At 34.8% G+C, this 18,694-nt stretch overlaps 6 protein-coding genes across 10 annotated transcripts; 2 read left to right on the top strand and 4 right to left on the bottom strand.

The window, feature by feature from the left end:
- Positions 1-11: 11 nt before the first annotated feature.
- Positions 12-6,647, bottom strand: Tgs1 (Trimethylguanosine synthase 1). Of its 2 annotated transcripts, XM_076425916.1 has the most exons (9): positions 6,436-6,647; positions 4,966-5,211; positions 3,803-3,938; positions 1,859-3,660; positions 1,548-1,794; positions 870-1,470; positions 600-731; positions 234-532; positions 12-151 (listed from the first exon to the last, which is right to left on the bottom strand). In XM_076425916.1, exons 2-9 carry the CDS (start codon positions 5,073-5,075, stop codon positions 41-43), a joined length of 3,438 nt encoding a protein of 1,145 aa, XP_076282031.1. In that variant the 5' UTR covers positions 5,076-5,211; positions 6,436-6,647; the 3' UTR covers positions 12-40. The 2 variants fall into 2 exon arrangements, with proteins under 2 accessions (XP_076282031.1, XP_076282032.1); XM_076425917.1 differs by lacking the exon at positions 6,436-6,647 and having other exon boundaries at positions 3,803-3,906; positions 4,966-5,122.
- A 22-nt stretch (positions 6,648-6,669) lies between these two features.
- Positions 6,670-8,333, top strand: LOC143209790 (proteasome assembly chaperone 2). 3 transcript variants are annotated; one of them, XM_076425938.1, is made up of 4 exons: positions 6,670-6,953; positions 7,124-7,233; positions 7,309-7,643; positions 7,728-8,333. In XM_076425938.1, exons 3-4 carry the CDS (start codon positions 7,311-7,313, stop codon positions 8,130-8,132), a joined length of 738 nt encoding a protein of 245 aa, XP_076282053.1. In that variant the 5' UTR covers positions 6,670-6,953; positions 7,124-7,233; positions 7,309-7,310; the 3' UTR covers positions 8,133-8,333. The 3 variants fall into 3 exon arrangements, with proteins under 3 accessions (XP_076282053.1, XP_076282056.1, XP_076282055.1); XM_076425941.1 differs by having other exon boundaries at positions 6,670-7,020; XM_076425940.1 differs by lacking the exon at positions 7,124-7,233 and having other exon boundaries at positions 6,672-6,953.
- Positions 8,290-9,266, bottom strand: Tapdelta (Translocon-associated protein delta). Its single transcript, XM_076425946.1, has 2 exons — positions 8,831-9,266; positions 8,290-8,690 (listed from the first exon to the last, which is right to left on the bottom strand). Exons 1-2 carry the CDS (start codon positions 9,080-9,082, stop codon positions 8,430-8,432), a joined length of 513 nt encoding a protein of 170 aa, XP_076282061.1. The 5' UTR covers positions 9,083-9,266; the 3' UTR covers positions 8,290-8,429.
- Positions 9,267-10,989: 1,723 nt separating this feature from the next.
- LOC143209794 (pleckstrin homology domain-containing family J member 1) lies at positions 10,990-12,426 on the bottom strand. The gene is made up of 3 exons (XM_076425945.1): positions 11,996-12,426; positions 11,763-11,925; positions 10,990-11,490 (listed from the first exon to the last, which is right to left on the bottom strand). Exons 2-3 carry the CDS (start codon positions 11,851-11,853, stop codon positions 11,009-11,011), a joined length of 573 nt encoding a protein of 190 aa, XP_076282060.1. The 5' UTR covers positions 11,854-11,925; positions 11,996-12,426; the 3' UTR covers positions 10,990-11,008.
- Positions 12,427-12,466: 40 nt separating this feature from the next.
- Mrgn1 (Mahogunin ring finger 1) lies at positions 12,467-15,448 on the top strand. 2 transcript variants are annotated; one of them, XM_076425931.1, is made up of 10 exons: positions 12,467-12,617; positions 12,744-12,919; positions 13,078-13,196; positions 13,267-13,532; positions 13,693-13,834; positions 13,920-14,123; positions 14,219-14,461; positions 14,531-14,691; positions 14,746-15,016; positions 15,116-15,448. In XM_076425931.1, exons 2-10 carry the CDS (start codon positions 12,832-12,834, stop codon positions 15,290-15,292), a joined length of 1,671 nt encoding a protein of 556 aa, XP_076282046.1. In that variant the 5' UTR covers positions 12,467-12,617; positions 12,744-12,831; the 3' UTR covers positions 15,293-15,448. The 2 variants fall into 2 exon arrangements, with proteins under 2 accessions (XP_076282046.1, XP_076282047.1); XM_076425932.1 differs by having other exon boundaries at positions 12,544-12,919; positions 14,222-14,461.
- Positions 15,449-16,343: 895 nt separating this feature from the next.
- On the bottom strand, positions 16,344-17,684 carry Rpl10 (ribosomal protein L10). The gene is made up of 4 exons (XM_076425944.1): positions 17,603-17,684; positions 17,417-17,444; positions 16,860-17,165; positions 16,344-16,725 (listed from the first exon to the last, which is right to left on the bottom strand). The coding sequence occupies exons 2-4, from the start codon at positions 17,437-17,439 to the stop codon at positions 16,395-16,397; spliced, it is 660 nt and encodes a 219-aa protein (XP_076282059.1). The 5' UTR covers positions 17,440-17,444; positions 17,603-17,684; the 3' UTR covers positions 16,344-16,394.
- Between the last annotated feature and the right edge of the window lie 1,010 nt (positions 17,685-18,694).

Genomic DNA, 18,694 nt, shown 5'->3' with positions numbered 1-18,694 from the left:
CCGACTGGGATCTTCTCACAAATTACACATCGTATCACAACTAATAGTCTCTGGGCAGTTCGCCATAATAAGCCATTAATGCTATTAACTTCTTGTCGAGAAACTGCTGCTCCACTTCTACAGCACCACCTACTCCGGCTAACATGGCAAGCTGTAATTTATATGTACATATACACAACATGAAAAGGTAAATCCATTACAAATACATCAATTTTCTGGCTTCATAACATTACCTGCATAGTATCTACATTTCTAGGTAGAAAGTAGGCCACATGATCTGCGATTCGTTTTGCTATTTCAAATATTTTTATTCCACCAATTGGTTTCATAATGTCATTAAGATCAAAAATTTCATTCTTCGTATATCCGGGTCCTCCCCACGGAGGACTTAGGAATACAACATCTGCAACTAATTTTGGTGCAAGTTGAAGAAAATCCCCAACAATAAATTCTATTCTGTCGTCGACCCCATAGACACGTGCGTTGTTTCTAGCAAGTTCAATTTTAGCAGGATCTACGTCAATTGCCAATACTGGAAAATCATAAATGTGTGAATTCAGCTCGATCACAGATTCATTAAGTATATATAGATGACGCACCTCTTTCACAAGTAAAAGCAAACTGGATAGCATTTCCACCCGCACCACAAAATGCATCGATTATAGTATCACATCTGCACCTTTCAGCTACATACTCAGCGACTTTTTCTGGTGTTACAGAATACCAACTCTCTGCAAAAGAAAGTGTTAGTATAAACATCTTATACGTACATACAGACATTAACGAATTATTTGAAACAGGTTTCGCTTTCGTTCTTCCGAAGATGACGAATATCCCATGTTTAATATGAAGAATCTAAAAAAACATACCCTGATCCAATTTAATGCCTTGATCAAACTTGCTGAACAGGCGATACCTTTTCAACCAATATTTCATTAAAGCCCTATCATTCGCTACTTCTGCTGGTAGACTGATATTTCTTTTACATTGCTTCCTTCGTTTTTTCTTCTGAGTTTTCTTCACGTTATCTTCATCAGACAAGTCCATAGTCTGTACTTCGTTGTGATTATATTTTTTATCTACATCCATATTAACGTTCATCGGATCAACTTTTTCATTATCTTTCGCAGGCTGGCTTTCTAATATACATTTAGCAGAAGTGCTTTCGTCTTGGTCAAAATATACATTATTATCCTCCTCGATACTTTTAAAAACATCATCTTGTTTGTCAGACACATTCCACGAGTCACTGGCATCGTCGATCTGTCTTTTATCTGCTCCTGATTCTATCGAACTTGTACTCGGCTTACTAAATACAAGTCGTCTCATTTGAAGCTTTGTATTAAGACTAGGATTGCACTCTTCATCAGAACTTGATGTGAATTGTGCTTTGTAGGAACCATCTTCAGGAGGTTGTAAGTCTGTTTCCGACGATGATAAAGCTGGACAGTACGATAAATAATGCTTTACCTGAAACAATTAAAATAAATGAATTACATTTTTATGTAAATACTTTTGTATTGGATATTATGTAGAATCCAAGTTACTTTATCTATAGTGTTAGTGATTTCCATTCCATTATCATCAAAGTAAATATGCTTGTTCGTATGCTTGGGCCCATAAAACTTCATTTTCAATTGCCTATTTTGTGATCTAATATTTTTCTTTCTATAAATTACTTCCCCTTGTAATTTTAATTCCTTGTGATTTTCGTTGAAAGCGTAACCCATCAATGAAAATGCCTTTTTCACCGTCTCCAAACGTTCCTCTCCGTCATCACAGTCGATTTCATGACTGAAATAACATAAATTATTTTTGATTACCGTAGATTACTTCAGTACATCAATAAATATATTACCTTCTTTTCAAAGTAACAGGTTTATCTTCGGGGGGCTTGTCCCCATCTCCTTCATTAGAATAATTTCGTTGAATACTATTATTGCTATCAGTGTGATTACGAATAATTGCACTATTTTCGTTTTGTGTGACCGCGGACTGACCATTGTGTTTATCTTTGGAAGAACACACGTTCTCATTACCTTCTCTATTCGTCCCTTCCCTGCTGTCATTGTCATCTGTAGTCGTTATTAAATTTTGTACGAGTATCCCTACCGACTCTATAATTAATCTTTTCTTTCTTGTCTTTTCTCGTTTGCAATATGTTAAATTCTTGTTAGACACGTTTTTATTTTCGGACAAATTAATTTTATTAACTGCATCTGTTTCTGTAAAATCTTGGTCTATGCTACCATCGCTTTCTCCATTCTTGTGCTCTCCACAAAAACATTCAACACCTACGTTGATAGAATGTTCTGTTTTATAATTTGCCATGAACAATTCATAGTGTCTGTGATACTCTATTTGAAAATTCTCCTTCCACAAATGTTGCCAGTACCTATCATTGTCTTCTGGCGTGTATTCGTGGTCCTGCTCGGAACTGGTGCTCGTGATATTGCTTTCAATGGAACTAGTTACAGAACTCATGAGACTAGATGAATGCATAGAAATAGAGTCGCAGCTAGAACTAGTAAGGGTCATTTTTGTAACATTGGTCATGGAATCCGACGTCGCGTTCGTTTTAGCTATCGACTCGTTAATAGAATCGCATCTCGTTAAAAGTCTTTCGTTTTCTGCGTTCGATTGTTGATTATAGCTTTCTTCTAAACTGAACGGACTTAACGGATTCCAGCCATCTCCAGTTTCAGGCGGTGTTTCGAGACTCGTCATTCTTCTCCTATTCTCTTCCGCATCTTTATCATTGATCTCTTGCTTGTTCAGATCGTCGAATGAAAAATTTACGCTGTACGTATCTTTCGCTTTAATTTCATTATCGTCTGTACTACTGTTTTTACTAAATATTCCTTCAAAATTTGAGCGTCCAAGTTCACAGTTCCTGTGCGCTTGACTAGGAAAACATGTGTTCTGCTCCGAATACTTTTCTATAGTCTCTTTCGTTTCTACTCTCTCGTCTCCTATCAAGTGAGCATTTTGTTGCCAATATTCTGGATTTATGTAATCTGCATACTTTCCAATCCACGACGACCAAATCAATTGTTCACCATTCTCTGACCAATACTTCTCCCATGAAATGTCTATCGCACTCTTAGTTTGTTGATACATAGAATACGGATAAGCATGAGAATTATGACTGTAAGTGTGCGAAACATTTTCCCTAGAAACTTGTGCATCGTTTTTCGACGTGTTCTGTATGTCAGAATCATGATCTCCCAAAATAAATGACGGGCTTTTTATATGAAACTTTTTTTCGGTACAACTGGAGGGATTAATACTTAAAAATTTAATGTTTTCTGCAAGACGATCTGATGAGTGAATGTCTGTTAATTCGGATTCAAATCCTAAATGCTTAGCTTCCCGAGTTTCCGGTAATACATTCACTTTCTCAAATCCATCTTCTAGTTCAGTCTCTGTAGTTTGAAAAGTCTTTCCATAAGATGCCAAAAGATTTTGTATACTCTTGGCTTCGTGTTGATCATGATATTCGGATAGGTCTGCTCCAGAATCTGATTGATGCAGACCCAATTTGTGAGTAAGGGAATGCGTGGCAGGACGATGAGCAGAGTCACGAACCGAGTCATGTTCATCTGTAGAATAATTGTTGTCTGTGTGTGATGCACTGCAGTAACAGCTCACTGGTTCTTCCTAATTTTAAGGATGAAAAAAAATGTGCTTGTTCAAATATAAATGTTACATATATACATATATGTATACGCATATACAAATGTTATAAAGTCAAATTAAAGGGAATTAAATAAATACATTAAATTGGAAAAGACAATCTTACATCGTGTTTCTCAATGGATTGTGCTTCTATGGTAGACCTTTTATGAAGGTCCAACATTTCGCCAACACAATCACCCTCAACATCTTCGCCCGCGCTTGCATCCTCTAAAGCAAGGAAAGAATATATTTCCGGATTTCTAAAAGATAAGAAAATAAACGTTCATGTTAGAAATATTTCAAAGGTAATAGCTTAATACGTAGCTTGTAAAACTTTCCAAGATAAATAATACAAATTTTGTGAATTTCACAGCAAAATTTTATAAGGAAAATTTGTATAAGCACTTTTTCGATATTAATAATCGATCAATGATGTAGACATGTTGGAGTATCTAATCCAAGTTTCTTAATGATAACTCTATAGGTAATAGATATTCTTATTATAGGTTGGAGGGAAAGTTCTGTTCTTTAATTTTACTTGTAAATTAAAAACACGAAGATGGCAACAAATTGTTACAAATAATGGAAATTATATCATTGAATACATACATACATTTTTATAAATTGATTCAAGTGTTTTCTTTAAAATACGACAGAACTTTCCCTCCAACCTAATAAATAGGAAAATATGTATTTTGCAAGTAATGGGAAATGCAGTTAATTACGATATATGTATAATAACATAATAATAATATGTATAATAATATGTTCCATCAACAACACATTATCATATTAATTTCTCAAGCAGACTTAATTACACAATTCAATATCCCACAAAAAAATGCAAAATTTCGCAACCTGTTTGTTACATTCGTCAACATTCACTATACATATTGCATTTGTTTTCAATAATATTCCGTACAATCGGAAAAAAGAACAAAGAAACGATTCCAATTAATGTTTTATTGCTATAACGAACAATATCTATTAAACGAGTTAGCAATCTATGTGTGTGTATTTGATGTTACTAAACATTTCATATATTTCTACTAAAATAGTTACTAAAATATATACATTCTTTCTAAATGCAACAACAAATATATCGTGAACCAAGGTATTTAGTTGAGTGGGTGTCAAGGTTAGGTCATGTGTCACATCACTGATCGATAAATGTTAAGATTTTTCCTTTACAGGGGGCATTAAATTAGCATCGGAACGGAATGCAAGAATGAAGCTGCGACATTAGTGGGAACAACGTGTGCATGCATGCATTGTGATTGTATTTACCTAATAAATATTCTGCTGCAAAGACAATAAATGTAATTATCAGGGTCAGAGAACTCTGTCTGTTCTCCGATGTAAACGTTGGCCAATGGTTCCCAATAAGGATCGTTCATGCCGGAAAAATTCTTTAATTCCTTACTCCTTCGTGAATCGTCACAACATCCACATGTCTCGCGCTCAGATTTTTACAACTCCCCCCACGTAAAAACAATCCGCCATTTCTTCAATAGCGCACCATCGTGAAGTTGCCTGTGGGTATCATTGAATGTATATATAATAGTTGTGATCGATAGCTATCGATATTTGATTTGTATTCAAACAGTGTTACGCGGGGTTCAGTGTGTTCAATTGGAACTAAGGAGGCGGGAAAATGAAAAATACTTTAAATCAGATCGCGTAGGAAAAAGAACGCACGACTTATTCTGCCGAATGTTTCATTGCTGTGTTTGACTAAAGGACTAGGACACCTTGACCATACACGTACTGCTGCACACACAGACCCGTCGAGGCATTTATTGTCGCGAGAACGAAAACATCAAAGAGGATTAGATTTAATCCTCTTTGGAAAACATATCGTCCTCGCACTCGCTCACCGATCGCTGGTCTCGGTTTGTAGTTTGTTTACTCACAATTGCACACACTCCCTTGACTACCTTGCCATCTAATTTTTTAGTAAAAATAGGCAATATAACTCGAGGTACAGAATAACTTTTAAACCATATGAACATTAATTCGCACGCTTTACGCAAAATTTATCATTTTGAACTGGTTCATATTTATAACTAGACTGCGGATTTTATGCATTTATGAAAAAAATCGGTGGATGTAATTAAAACAGTAAAAACATTAAGACAATTTAAGAACGGCCATGCATAAATATAATATATCTAAGAATTATAATAATTTTATTAGAAAATGAATTCACCGATTAAAACCTAGCCAAGATCAATGAATCTTTATATAATATACCTATATATATATATATATATATATAAAAATGAATAATATATATATTTTTCATAATAGTTTTATTAGAAAATGAGAAGATTTTTTATTAGAAAAAGAAAAATTACAAGCATCATACGAGTAACAACTCCCCCGATTTAATCTATCGTTATTATATAGATTTATGCAGGCTTCTGAAAATTTTCAAAAAAGATGGAATATAAAATTCGATAGAATTTATAATAGTAGAATTATTATTTTGTTGAGACCTGCAAAGACTCTACTACCACTTGAAATAAGATTGTATTTTATTCCACTTTCTTAAAAATCGTCTACAAAAATTAAAAATTGCATAAACATCATCGCAGTCTATATACATACTCATTATATTATAAATTGGAAGCAATTCATACAAGCCATGGATACATGAATAAGTATATATTCCTATATCCATGATACAAGCTGATATATACAAGCAGATTGCAAGCAGATGGAGCTGGATGAAGCAGAGAACTGAAAATTACATACCAGAAGTACCAACTTTATCTCGTGCTCGTCTGCACGCATCTGCACGTCTGCCAACGTCTGCACTGGTCTGCACCGTCTGCACTCGTCTGTCTTGGTTGGTCTCAGTCAGTGTGGCCAGATTGATAGTGAAACCAACATCTTTTCCCCCTCCAGGCTCTCCACCTTATCCCCTTCCACTATCCTATTCCACCGTTCAGTACCTACCGCGCACGCGCAACGTGTCTTCCATTCGCCTCACTCTGCCTCACTCTATTCTCGTCGCGCAACGTGTTTCATATTACTCTGGTCATCAGAGAGGGGGTACTTGTATTCCCCCCGATTCCTTTTCGATTACCCCTCTCTGGACACACTGGTCTCCGTTGGTCTCAGTTGGTCTGCAGTTGGTCTGTCTCAGTCTGTCTCTAAAAGTGGTTCTCCAGTGGTTTTCTTTCGGAGTGTCGTCCAGCCGTCTGCTCTGTATCTGTATCCCTAATCCCTGCTCTATTTATATATGCCTAAGCGCAGTTGTTAAACATTTCGTAAGTGTCAATCAGTGTCAATACACACATGAATTTCTTTTAGCTATAGCAATTTTATTTTTCGATGGTAATTTTAAGTATTTGAATTTACATCAAATTCGAGTGCAGAATTCAATCGTATATAACCAAAGCTATATGTCAACCAATATTTAATAATCATTTTGTTTCAGTGACTTGCATTTTTCAAATTCGTATAGCTATATTTGCAATCAAAGTTTTTACCGAAACGTTTATTTCGTTTAAATATTGTTTTAAAGTAGTACGTACATTTACGTCATAGGTGTGTATAACTGAATTTGATATATGTATATATATAATAAATAATACAGGCATTTATTTTCTTCTTGTTATACAGAGATGATAAAAATACCGGAAGAAATTGATCTTGAAGATTACACATTGATACTTCCGTCGGTGGCAGTTGGAAATGTTGGACAATTATCTATCGATCTATTGATCTCAAGTTTAAATCTACGGAAAATTGGATCAATGTGGAGTTCAATGTTCCTTCCGATTATCGGTCATGATCCATACAACAAAAAGTCTAATTCTCTGTGCACCGCTGCCGATTTTTATCTAGGAGCTGCATGTAAAATAATTCTTCTACAATTAAGATCTCCCTATGTTGGGAATTCGACTGATTTTTACGAAGAACTGTTGCAATTTATTCAACTAAAGAAATTTAGCAAGGTATGAGGTATTTCAATAGACACCTAATGTTTTACTTTGTTACGTGTGTGTGTTCTATACTAAGAAATAATATTTTTGTTATAGATAATCATTTTAACTAGTAGTTACGATTACGAACAATCGGACAGGTCGGATTCAAGGTTAAGGTATCTTTCTTCAGATAATTCATTATTAAATAATATTGAATTGCTTCATTGGAAAGAGCATATAAGGAATACCTTAGTAGAGTCTGCAGAAAATTCTTACATTCCTGGTGGAGGATTTGCAAATGGACTTTACAATTATCTCAAATCAGCAGATGTTCCTTGTACCGTTCTCTTTTGCTATTGTTCCGAAGGAGACAACGTTTCTGATGCGCTAATCTTAGTTAAAGGTTTGAATCAGTGGTTAAATGTATTAGAAACGAATTCTGATAGTGGTATTAATGTTATATATCCACCATCTTGGGAATATCTTTTTGGTAATCCACCTGCACCAGAAATATTTTAAACTTTCTAATCTGACCGTTGTCTATAAATAACCATTGTAATAAAGTTCGAATTATATATCAAACTTGACTATAATTTATATTCCATTGAACCAAAATCTTTTTAAGAGAGCAGTCAATTAAAATTTCAGGGTTTCATTAATATATTGAATAAAATCATTATATTACAAAAGTGTATTTAAAAGAATATCTAAGTGACAATAAACCATAATAATGTATTCACATTACTACACATTAATAATTCCTTAGATTTAATTTTTATAATAATTTATTTTAAGAATTGTGTCGTGAAAATATATTTAAGCCAACAGCTTGAATTTAGCTGAAAAGGCAGAATAAGTGACTAAAGCTGCTAATAAAGCAGCGAGGAGTTCTGAATTAACCCATGGTCCCAGGTAAACTCCTGGATTATTCAGTACTACAACGACTAAAGGTTTCACGGTGCTAGGGTCTTCTCCATTTCTGATAGCTTTGCGTATAGCTGCGTATCTTTCTTCGTCGTACAAGTTTATTCTATAATCACCGGAACGTGCTTTTTTCACATCTTCCGTCCAAGAAACCTACAAAAATTTTGGTATTATCCTATTATAATTTGAGCCAACTAGAGCTGTGCGTGTATTTATGTATTGTTTATATTTATGCGTGACCTTTAATTTGAATCAGTTGAATTAATAGAAGTTTTCAAATACAGTTTTCATACCTGATATTTATTATCGGAGCTTAACCTAGCAGCCGGTAATGATTTTCCTTCAACTTCTGCATATAACGTAATACCTTTCACGCCGTTGCTACATTTCAGCACAAATTGTGTCGTAAATGCAACATTTGTTAAAATTGTAGCATCTTCTGTGACATATGCAGATGCAACAACTTCGGGCTTTTGGCAAGTTTCACAAGAAACTCTGGAAATTGCACAAACTAATAAAGTACAAATAGCTATGTATCGATTCATTTTGATTGTATGTATCACTTTTAATTAACAAATTGTCTACTACACTTGGAAAACGTATTACACTGTCAATTCTGAATCTGTGAAGTACTAACGACCGGTAGCTTAAATCATGTTAGGTTATAATGATCACAATCACAATTGATTCGTGGCAGCGGCAGCCTCTCCGTAAACGCATAAATAGGTTGCGTGGTTACACGTGGTTGAAAACAATGGTACCAACTTTTTACTCCTGTAGCCCACTGTAGCCATTGACGTGACCCGTTGATCACGCGAACATAGTTACGATATAGCGTTACCGCAATATAGGTTCGATTAATGGCGCTGAGAGGGAAATTTGAATATAAAGCCGCGTATTTCATATACATATATATTCTTTATTCGGGCACGATAGCTTAGAATTAGAATGAGTAGGGAAACAACGGAAGGTTCCCACAGAGATCCTTGACGAAACCAGATAGGCGAAACTAATCGAGGAATTTGGGTAAAGTCATGTAACCTCTTGGAGGAGCTTTTCCAATTTCGCATAAATAGACAGTCGAAGTCTAGAATCGGTCAAGGACGGGAAGCAGGGAAGTCGTAAATTCTCAGTCAAGGACCTCTTGGAACTCCCTCGGACCTCTCTCTCGCTCGGTCCCACGACCCTTATTGTTTTGACGGGCCTTCACCCTCGCGTGTACCCCACTCTCGTGCGCGCGCTATTGAAGCACCTCCACCACCAATCACCATCGAGCAGCAACCGAAGACGAGCCACCCGACGAATCAACGTTCAGCTGGAAGATCCGAATTTTCCTATTGGCTAAGGAAAAGGATGCTGGAAGAAGATAAAACTTCAGGACGAGGCAAATACGAGGCAGATAGAAATCTCAGAGCTTACAATTAGAGTCAACAACGAGTACACTATTTATTTTCGTATTAGTAAGTTATTATGTATTGGAAAGTTCCGAACCACCTTTGGGTCACCACAGTTTTTAAAAAAGGCACATGGAGATGGAATATGTAATTTCCAGAGGTGCCGACATCGGGGATTGAAATTGAACCTGCGACCACGGAAGTCCGCAGGCACGCGCTTCACCCACTGAGCCACTGCGAGCCCTTTGTTATTTATACTATTTATTTTCGTATTAGTAAGTTATTATGTATCGGAAAGTTGTGGATTTACAAGATCTGATAGAAAAATATTAATAATAATATTATTATTTAAGATCTAATAATGTTCATGCAAGAAAATCAATTTATGTTCGAATAACATAGATTTCAATAATGAAATATTTATTGACATATATTTAAATATTTCATAAACAATAGTAAATAATTAAAGCAAAATAAAATTCAGATGCTTCCAAGGGTACCTGATATGTAAATGCGTTGAATGCATTACTTAAAAAAATAGGTTTTATTTGTCACAATATTACAAATATGTTTTCAATATATTATAAATTATAGAGAGTATTTGGTATATGAATACTTAATAACTTTATATACAGATAAAATAGAGACAAGAACCATATACAATTGCATACTTCTTTTTCATTGATGCAAATTATTTTAAAGGTACAAATATTGTTTTACTATTGTCCGTGTATCGCCCAATACATAATGTATTTTATACTACATAATGTATTTTAAAAGCGATGCTGTATTGTATATATTGCAATAATTTTTTGGGGTTCGTTGAAAATTTTTAAAAATTATTTCAAGTTCAATAGAAAATCTTCATTATGTTGATAAATAATAAAACTTGTGGTAGAAATTTGATACAATTTTAGATAATACATTTTGGATTGTATAAATTATATATTAGCTAGAATAAATAAATTTGTAAATTCATCACTGTTTTCGCAATGATTTTTATGCTACTTGTATGTCTAAATAAAATTCCAGTTTTATGAATATAAGAAGAAAATCAGCATAATCTAATTGTTTAACTTAAAATTCAATCAAATTCACTTCTCTTGTCACTGTATTTATAGCTGTTGACGTTACAACCGAAGTTGTGAAGGAACGTACATGAGATCGGAAAGTTGACGCAGTTTCCCATGCCTCGTCTCTAACAGTACCTTGATTCCTTGGATACATAAGCAAAGGGTCTTTTCCAGTTTTCTTGCACAATGTTTCTTGAAGCACTATCAACCGTGATCTCCAATATTCGTAACTGGCTTGCTTTAACGCGTTCACCCATTGTTCTACTTGAGACTCTGAACGTCCACTCAATACATGCCTTTTGTCATGCTCGTCGCGAAATGCTATACTAAATGCAAATACTCCTCCCGATGTGCTGTCAATATTAATACTATAGTTTTCTAAAACGATTACTCCAGCAGGCTGTCTGGTATCGATTTGTCCTAATTCGTTGATATTAAAATAGAATAGTAGATTGTACCTTAATTTAAACCATTTCTCTTTAAATCCTAGAAGAACAGATAATATCTAAGATAGAAAAAATTCAAGAAACATTAGAACCAACATTTCTTGGACAGTTATAGATAGACAGCGGATCTTTATGCAAAATAAAAATGTTTCACCTAAATTGTAACAAACTGGAGTGAAATAGAAATGTATAAATTACAGAATTTTTAGATTACACCTACTCATTTTTGTCGATATCCGCTGTCTAGTTATAGGTTAATGAGCATATCAAATTAATTTTAATCAATTGATGAAAATCATTAAGTAAACTAACCTGATTTGTGCGCTCGTTTATGATTTAAACGACCTTCTAGATCAGCTGGACCACTACTTGCCTCCGCAAGTTCTTTCTCGTTAAATTTCATGATAATATAGAGAATTATTTACACGTTAAAACATTCCTGCGTAATAGAAATGCTATCGCACGGTCATCAAATCTATATAATTCATTGTTGGTCATGTCCACTATATTCGTTATAAAAGTTTCGCTATAATCTTGAAACTCACTGGCAACATCGAACGCTCCAATCCACTGTTACGTGCTTCATTTCTATTTGCTTTGATAGTATCAACATTTTCTTTATAATCTGTCTTCAATAAACATTTTTTGTTACGCTGTCGTTTTACAATTACACATGCTGAATGCTGATACGATAAATACTTGTGCGTAACATAAATAAACATCAACCACAAAGCTTACAGAACATATGAGAACATAGCAGTGAAATTTTAAAACAGCGCGTTTTGCGTACAGCAGTCTGTGAAACACACACATTTGTCTAATCCAGTCTAATCACAGTCTAATCCACTAAAAAAGTTCATTACAGTTCATTACAATCATTACAATAGCTAATCAATATTGTTTTAATATGTATTAAAAAATTCCTCACTTTTTGTAAAGACTAAAGACTCTTGTGGATGAAGTATATATAATGTGTAGATTTACAGAAATAAAGAATAATGCGGTTTTATTGGGTTTTATTGGGTTTTATCAGGTTTTATGCAGGTTTTATGTAAACAAGATTGGTCAGCCTGCAAAATGTGTGTAGGTCCGTGGTCCGTGGTGTGGATATGTGTTCTATTTCATACTGTTCATTCACATATTCACATATACAAAGGACAATAGATTGCAAGTGTCAACTATGTATTTATGTGTTTAGACACATTGTCTGTCAAAATTTACTGAACTTGTAAAATCATTTGTTTATGAATGGATGGTTTACCTTAGTGTTTACTATTTACGAATTTGTTTTAGCAAATAAGTACATGCTGAGTTACTTACATACGTCAGCGAAGTTCACTTTACGGTGGCGATTTACAATTGTTTTTCAAATAATTAAGTAATGGGATCGTTAACCAGTCGACAGAACGCTGGCGTAGAGGAAGTTGATATCGTTTCAAATCATGCATACAAATATCCTCCTCGTTCTGGTTTGTATTCAAACTACTAACATTATAATTGAAAAATTTATATGTGAAATAGTCAAATATCAGAATAAATGAATTTATGCTTTAATTAATTGTCAAGTATTAATTTTATACATTTTTATCTTAAAATACACATTTTATTGGATAAACTTTTTTATTAGGAAACTACTTCGGTAGCCATTTCATCATGGGTGGCGAGAGGTTCGATACGCCTCAACCAGAAGCATATTTGTTCGGAGAAAATGCTGACTTGAATTTTCTAGGAAGCAGACCTACACCTGTAAGTTACATAATATTAAATTATTATAACAAATCACACATATAATCTCAAAATATAATATTTGTTTTAGTTTCCGTATCCTCCTCCGCAAGCGAACGATCCTACTAAAACATTGAAAAGTTTAGTAAATATAAGAAGAGAATCGTTGAGATTAGTTCGTAATGTCGATCAAACTTCTGCTTCGCCCCAGTGTCATAATTTAAAACATTACAGCGACGGCGATGTTGATAAAAAATCAAGTCGTTATAATATTGAATTCACATTTGATTGCGATGTACGATGTGCAATTACATTATATTATTTTTGCACCGAAGAGGTAACAACAAAGGGTGTTACGTATGTATTATTCTTATATTATACATTATATTTAAAGCAGTACAAATATTAGAAGAATTCAAAAGTACAATTGCAATTCAAATAGAAAATTATTATTTTGCATAAAGATCCATTATTTTATTATTAAATTTAACTCGTACATAACACCTTTTGTTTACAGTTATACACCAAGAGATCCTTCAATGAATTCTGAAACATACTATTACAAAAAAGGTGCGAATCAATTATTTTCAAAAACATCGCATGTTTTTGATCCATTAGCGTACAACGAAGAGGATTTATTATATAATGCTGATAGAGAAGTATGTATAGCTTCAAAATACCGTTCATTCTATGTTTTTATATCTCTTGGATTACTGTATAACAATAGTTTGTAATTATCTATAGATAATACCAGTAGCAATTCATTGTGTGGCAGAAGAGGGTTCGGATGAACCGAAACAATCTCATACAACAATTGCTGTTGTTGAAAAACATTCAGACGGAACGTACGTATTAAAAGCACTGAAACAAAAACTTTACGTCGATGGTCTTTGTTATTTGCTTCAAGAAATATATGGCATAGAAAATAAAAATGCTGAAAATGCAAAGGTATATCGTATAAATACAAAGTGATTTTTATATTCAAAATTTCATTTACTTTATTTAATTATTATTATTATAAAGTCGATATTTTTATTTTGTAGCAGCAAGGTAGCGACGAAGATACAGATGATAACGGCTCGGAATGTGTTATTTGTATGTATGATGTGCGAGACACATTAATATTACCATGTAGACATTTGTGCCTGTGTTATGGTTGTGCCGATTCGCTGCGATACCAAGCCAACAATTGTCCCATATGTCGTGCTCCTTTCAGAGCTCTTCTACAGATCAAAGCTCTACAGAGGGCAACTGGAGCTGTTATATCAAATCCTTCATTACCAGAGGTTAATATTTGTTATTAAACATTTTAGTAAATTCCGTTATGTTCAACTAATAAAATGATAAATGTTCAGGGAAACTGTGAAAACATTCCATCCGGGTACGAGGCTGTATCGTTAATAGAAGCTTTAAATGGTCCATATATTCAAAGAACTGCTGTTCTTGCTCCAGAATCTCCAGATACACCAGATACAGATACAGCTAGTGCAATTCAAGCAGCCGAAGCATTAAACAGGTAAAACTCTTGATAAACTATATATTTTCTTTAGTGATTTATTTTATTTAATAGATCTGTTGAACGTACGCCTGTATTGAAACATGCGTCTTCAAAGGAAGTAGATACATCTGCTAGATCAAGCGGTACTACATGTCCTACTCCAGAATTTCGAATGTCAGTTTTATTGGCTAGAGACGAGCATTCAGGTTCACAGAAAGACCTTCACGCTCGATCACCTGCGATGAGAATGAAATCTTCTGGACATATACGCGAAAAGTCTTCCTTAAGATCTCGGGACACTCTCAGACTTGTTAATGAAAAACAACCTGTTTCGCTTTACGAGGTAATTTTTTCATATTATAAATTCATACTTTTCTTTATTTCCATAAACAGAGAACATTTCGAATACGATATTTAATATTATGTCCATCGATATTCACAGGGACAAGGACAAGATGAAGATAGCGAAGCAGAGAAACTATCTCCTTTATTGGATGCAGCAACTAGTACGGAAGCACTTGATACTCATAGTCATAGAATATGTGACATAGATGTTGACGACGAGATTCAAAACACAGAAAATGAGAATGATACTGATGCTACATGCCATTCTCATTAAAGAAACGTTGAATATTTAAAAACATCTAATCGTATCTGTTTTAACATATACATATATATTTTATTTAATTGCTTTTTGTAATATAAAATTGCCTATATTTCCATCAAATATAATTTTACATTGTAAATAATACATTGTTACTTAGAAATTGGATAAGATTGAAACTTGTTTTTCGTTTCTTTGATACAAGTAAATAATAAAAATTACTATTTATTATTATACATTCTTCATTCTTGATCTGCATAGTGACACGGAAACTATAAAGTATTACAGTAAAGTCGCGTTTACTGTCCAACAGCCTGTGTTCTGCACGGACAGTGATCGCATACCGACATCATTTTTTTATGACTGCGTCTACGTCTACCGCGCCGAGGGTTAAAAAAAAAGATGAACGTAGAGAAGGACAGCATGAAATACGAATCGCGTGGCCGAAGCGTATCGGTGTGAACCACTACATTGACACCATTAGTCAAATGTAAAAAACTTCTTTATTTTTCATTAATTTTTTATGGGATTTTCACAAACTTATTTCTGGTATTTTTCTGATTAAAACAACACCAAACACGATATAAGTTCAACTGTATTTAGTGGTTTAATCGACGATGAAAGTTTCGAGCGCAAGGAAGGACAGCGAACACGCGGGCCTTTGAACTGTGCCGGCGACGGCGACTGTCCGCGTCTCTTTCTTTCCCATACGATGTCCTTCCTTGTGCCACTAAATACAGTTGAAATTATATCGTGTTGTTTTAATCAGAAAAATGCCAGAAATAAGTTGGTGAAAGTCCCATAGAAAAATAATGAAAAATTAATCATTTTTTTACATTCGACTAATGATGTCAATGTAAATAGTGGTTCACAACGATATACCCGAGCCGAGATAAATCATCGCCACTCTGCGACGTCGGCTGGCAGTGGAATAAATGAAGTTGTAAATAATATTTCTGGTTTTTGTTCTCAGTTTCGATATGGTTTCGATGTACAGGGACTTTTAGGGAACTGTAATCCATCGCGAAGATGTTAAGCGTAGAACAAAATGAGTACCATATAAATGTTTATGTATAATTTCTTTAATGAAATTGACAACCAAAAGTTTATTTGTTCTTTAAACAACAGCAAGTAATTTTTTGAATTTTTTCCATTCATCCAATGGTCCATGCTCAGGCAAATACTTGACATTGCAACCATCTGGAGCAAGACGACCAGCTGTTTTAAGTTCTTCGTATTCAGCACGATCGTATTTGGTAAATCCCCACTTCTTTGAGACATAAATTTTCTGACGACCAGGGAACTTAAATTTGGCACGACGTAGTGCTTCGACAACGGCAGCCTTGTGACGATCCGACGAGCGTACACTCATTATAGGTTGTCCGATGTGTACTCTGGCTACTGTACCTTGAGGTTTTCCAAAAGCTCCTCTCATTCCAGTTTGAAGCCTTGTCAATAAAAGAGGAAATTCGATCAAAATTTTTTTACGATACAAACATAACAAATATTTAATTCTGTAATATTTGTTTCTCAATTATAAGGTATACTATGTGCTTTAATGGATTTCACATGATATACATACCTATCAGCTCCAGCACATGATAACATTTTGTTAATGCGAATAACATGGAACGGATGAAGTCTCATACGAATATGGAACTGATCTTTTCCAGCATTTTTCACCATGTATTTGTTCGCACAGATACGTCCTGCTTCAAGTGCTTCCGAACTAAGTTGTTCATACTCGTCGGACACTAAATGTACACATAATGGAAAATCTTCCACAGAGGCTTTCTTTTTTCCAAGATCAAAGATACGAATCTTCGGGTCAGGTACACCACGACAGAATCTTGATTTTGGATACGGTTTGTTTTTACAATACCGATAACTGTAATAAAAAGAATAAACATTTTAGGCTATGGGGAGACCACATAGGAATTAATATAAAAAAGGAAAAAGAGTCTCGTGACCATTTCTAACCTAATCTACCGTTTACTACATAAATAGTACATATATTGAAGATTCACACGAAACAGTAAAACACAAGAGAAATTAGAATATATTTAAATCTATTATGTTTTACTAATTTTTTAATAAAATTCATCAATTACATAAATAAATAGACATTTCATTACATACCATCTGGCTGGACGGCGCCCCATATTGGCTGATAAGAATAAATAAAAAATGTTAGTTCAATATTTTATAGAACAGTTGTAAAAATTTGGATAATAAGTCAGATAAATGTGAAATATGTAGATGTATAATATATATTAGGATATTTTCGGATTTTAATGAATGTACAGAACAGTACAGAAAGATTACCTCGTGGCTCGTGGTGCCGCACAATGTTAAAAAGGAAGGAAACTACTGCTCTGAACTCTGAAGTGAGACACAGAAGAGACCTCTGTGATTGAAATACGAGTTACAACCAGGGTCGCCAGAAAGTGACCAAATCTTAGACCATATATATACCTATAGACCCGGCCATGAAGTGAGTAAGAGTAAGGAGATCTATCTGTACAGTTTGGAAGTGGCATAGACATATAGAGATAGACTGCGCCGTCTTATGGGCGAGTTGAAGCCCACAATGGCGGCGCGCGGTACAAAGAGTGAGAGAGAGAGCATTAGCCGGGGTCCATAGCGCTCTCTTTCTATATGATGTGTCGACACATCAATTAGAAAGAGAGCGCTATGGACCCCGGCTAATGCTCTCTCTCTCTCGCACGCCGCCATTGTGAGCTTCAGCGCTTCGTTCAGGCCGCGCAGTCTATCTCTATATGTCTATGGGAAGTGGCGACAAAACTTGTTCCCGTATTGGGGAGGTACGCTGAGGTACGCCAAATGGAATGGCATGAACAGAGAATGTCAGTGTCAAAAACGTGTCAAACGATGAAACGGAAAGGTTAGAAATACGTGGTTATGTAATGACCGGTGAAGAACTAAGGCTTTAGACCAGGTTAGGTCCATAAGCTGGTAATTATGATACAAAACTTATTAAATACATTCTATCCTTACGAACTAGGTTAACAGTACAAAAATAAAGATATAAAATACAATATTGATGTGTCGACACATCATATAGAAAGAGAGCGCTATGGACCCCGGCTAATGCTCTCTCTCTCACTCTTTGTACCGCGCGCCGCCATTGTGGGCTTCAACTCGCCCATAAGACGGCGCAGTCTATCTCTATATGTCTATGTTAGGACCAAATTGGACCAAATCAACACTCGAGGGGAATACAAGATACCCTGAAGATACCCCCATACTGCCCCATACCCCCTCTCTTGATTCTGAAAAATGAATGTATAACATTGGTATAACTGGTATAACATGTGTATGCATATTGGTATGCATGTGTACACATATTTTATTTTGTAACTCGTAGGCTCGTTGGATACGTCCTGGAGTCTTTTT

Source organism: Lasioglossum baleicum, chromosome 6, assembly GCF_051020765.1.
Source record: "Lasioglossum baleicum chromosome 6, iyLasBale1, whole genome shotgun sequence".
Classification (NCBI taxonomy): domain Eukaryota; kingdom Metazoa; phylum Arthropoda; class Insecta; order Hymenoptera; family Halictidae; genus Lasioglossum; species Lasioglossum baleicum.
The sequence above is the reverse complement of the archived record's forward strand: the minus strand, read 5'-3'. Positions and strand labels throughout refer to the sequence as shown.

Bases quoted from the DNA above. Each gene is read 5' to 3' on its own strand.
- Tgs1 (XM_076425916.1), bottom strand. From the start codon at position 5,075: ATGAACGATCCTTATTGGGAACCATTGGCCAACGTTTACATCGGAGAA. The intron at 3,661-3,802 runs GTAAGATTGTCT...CCTTAAAATTAG, and splicing joins AATCCATTGAGAAACACGAT to GAAGAACCAGTGAGCTGTTA. The intron at 533-599 runs GTGCGTCATCTA...ATGATTTTCCAG, and splicing joins TGCTTTTACTTGTGAAAGAG to TATTGGCAATTGACGTAGAT.
- LOC143209790 (XM_076425938.1), top strand. From the start codon at position 7,311: ATGATAAAAATACCGGAAGAAATTGATCTTGAAGATTACACATTGATA. The intron at 7,644-7,727 runs GTATGAGGTATT...TTTTTGTTATAG, and splicing joins AACTAAAGAAATTTAGCAAG to ATAATCATTTTAACTAGTAG.
- Tapdelta (XM_076425946.1), bottom strand. From the start codon at position 9,082: ATGAATCGATACATAGCTATTTGTACTTTATTAGTTTGTGCAATTTCC. The intron at 8,691-8,830 runs GTATGAAAACTG...AAATTTTTGTAG, and splicing joins GCTCCGATAATAAATATCAG to GTTTCTTGGACGGAAGATGT.
- LOC143209794 (XM_076425945.1), bottom strand. From the start codon at position 11,853: ATGAAATTTAACGAGAAAGAACTTGCGGAGGCAAGTAGTGGTCCAGCT. The intron at 11,491-11,762 runs GTTAGTTTACTT...CTGTTCTTCTAG, and splicing joins TAAACGAGCGCACAAATCAG to GATTTAAAGAGAAATGGTTT.
- Mrgn1 (XM_076425931.1), top strand. From the start codon at position 12,832: ATGGGATCGTTAACCAGTCGACAGAACGCTGGCGTAGAGGAAGTTGAT. The intron at 14,124-14,218 runs GTATATCGTATA...TTTATTTTGTAG, and splicing joins AAAATGCTGAAAATGCAAAG to CAGCAAGGTAGCGACGAAGA. The intron at 14,692-14,745 runs GTAAAACTCTTG...TTTATTTAATAG, and splicing joins GCAGCCGAAGCATTAAACAG to ATCTGTTGAACGTACGCCTG.
- Rpl10 (XM_076425944.1), bottom strand. From the start codon at position 17,439: ATGGGGCGCCGTCCAGCCAGATG. The intron at 17,166-17,416 runs GTATGTAATGAA...TTTTTATTACAG, and splicing joins GGGCGCCGTCCAGCCAGATG to TTATCGGTATTGTAAAAACA. The intron at 16,726-16,859 runs GTATGTATATCA...TTTATTGACAAG, and splicing joins TCATGTGCTGGAGCTGATAG to GCTTCAAACTGGAATGAGAG.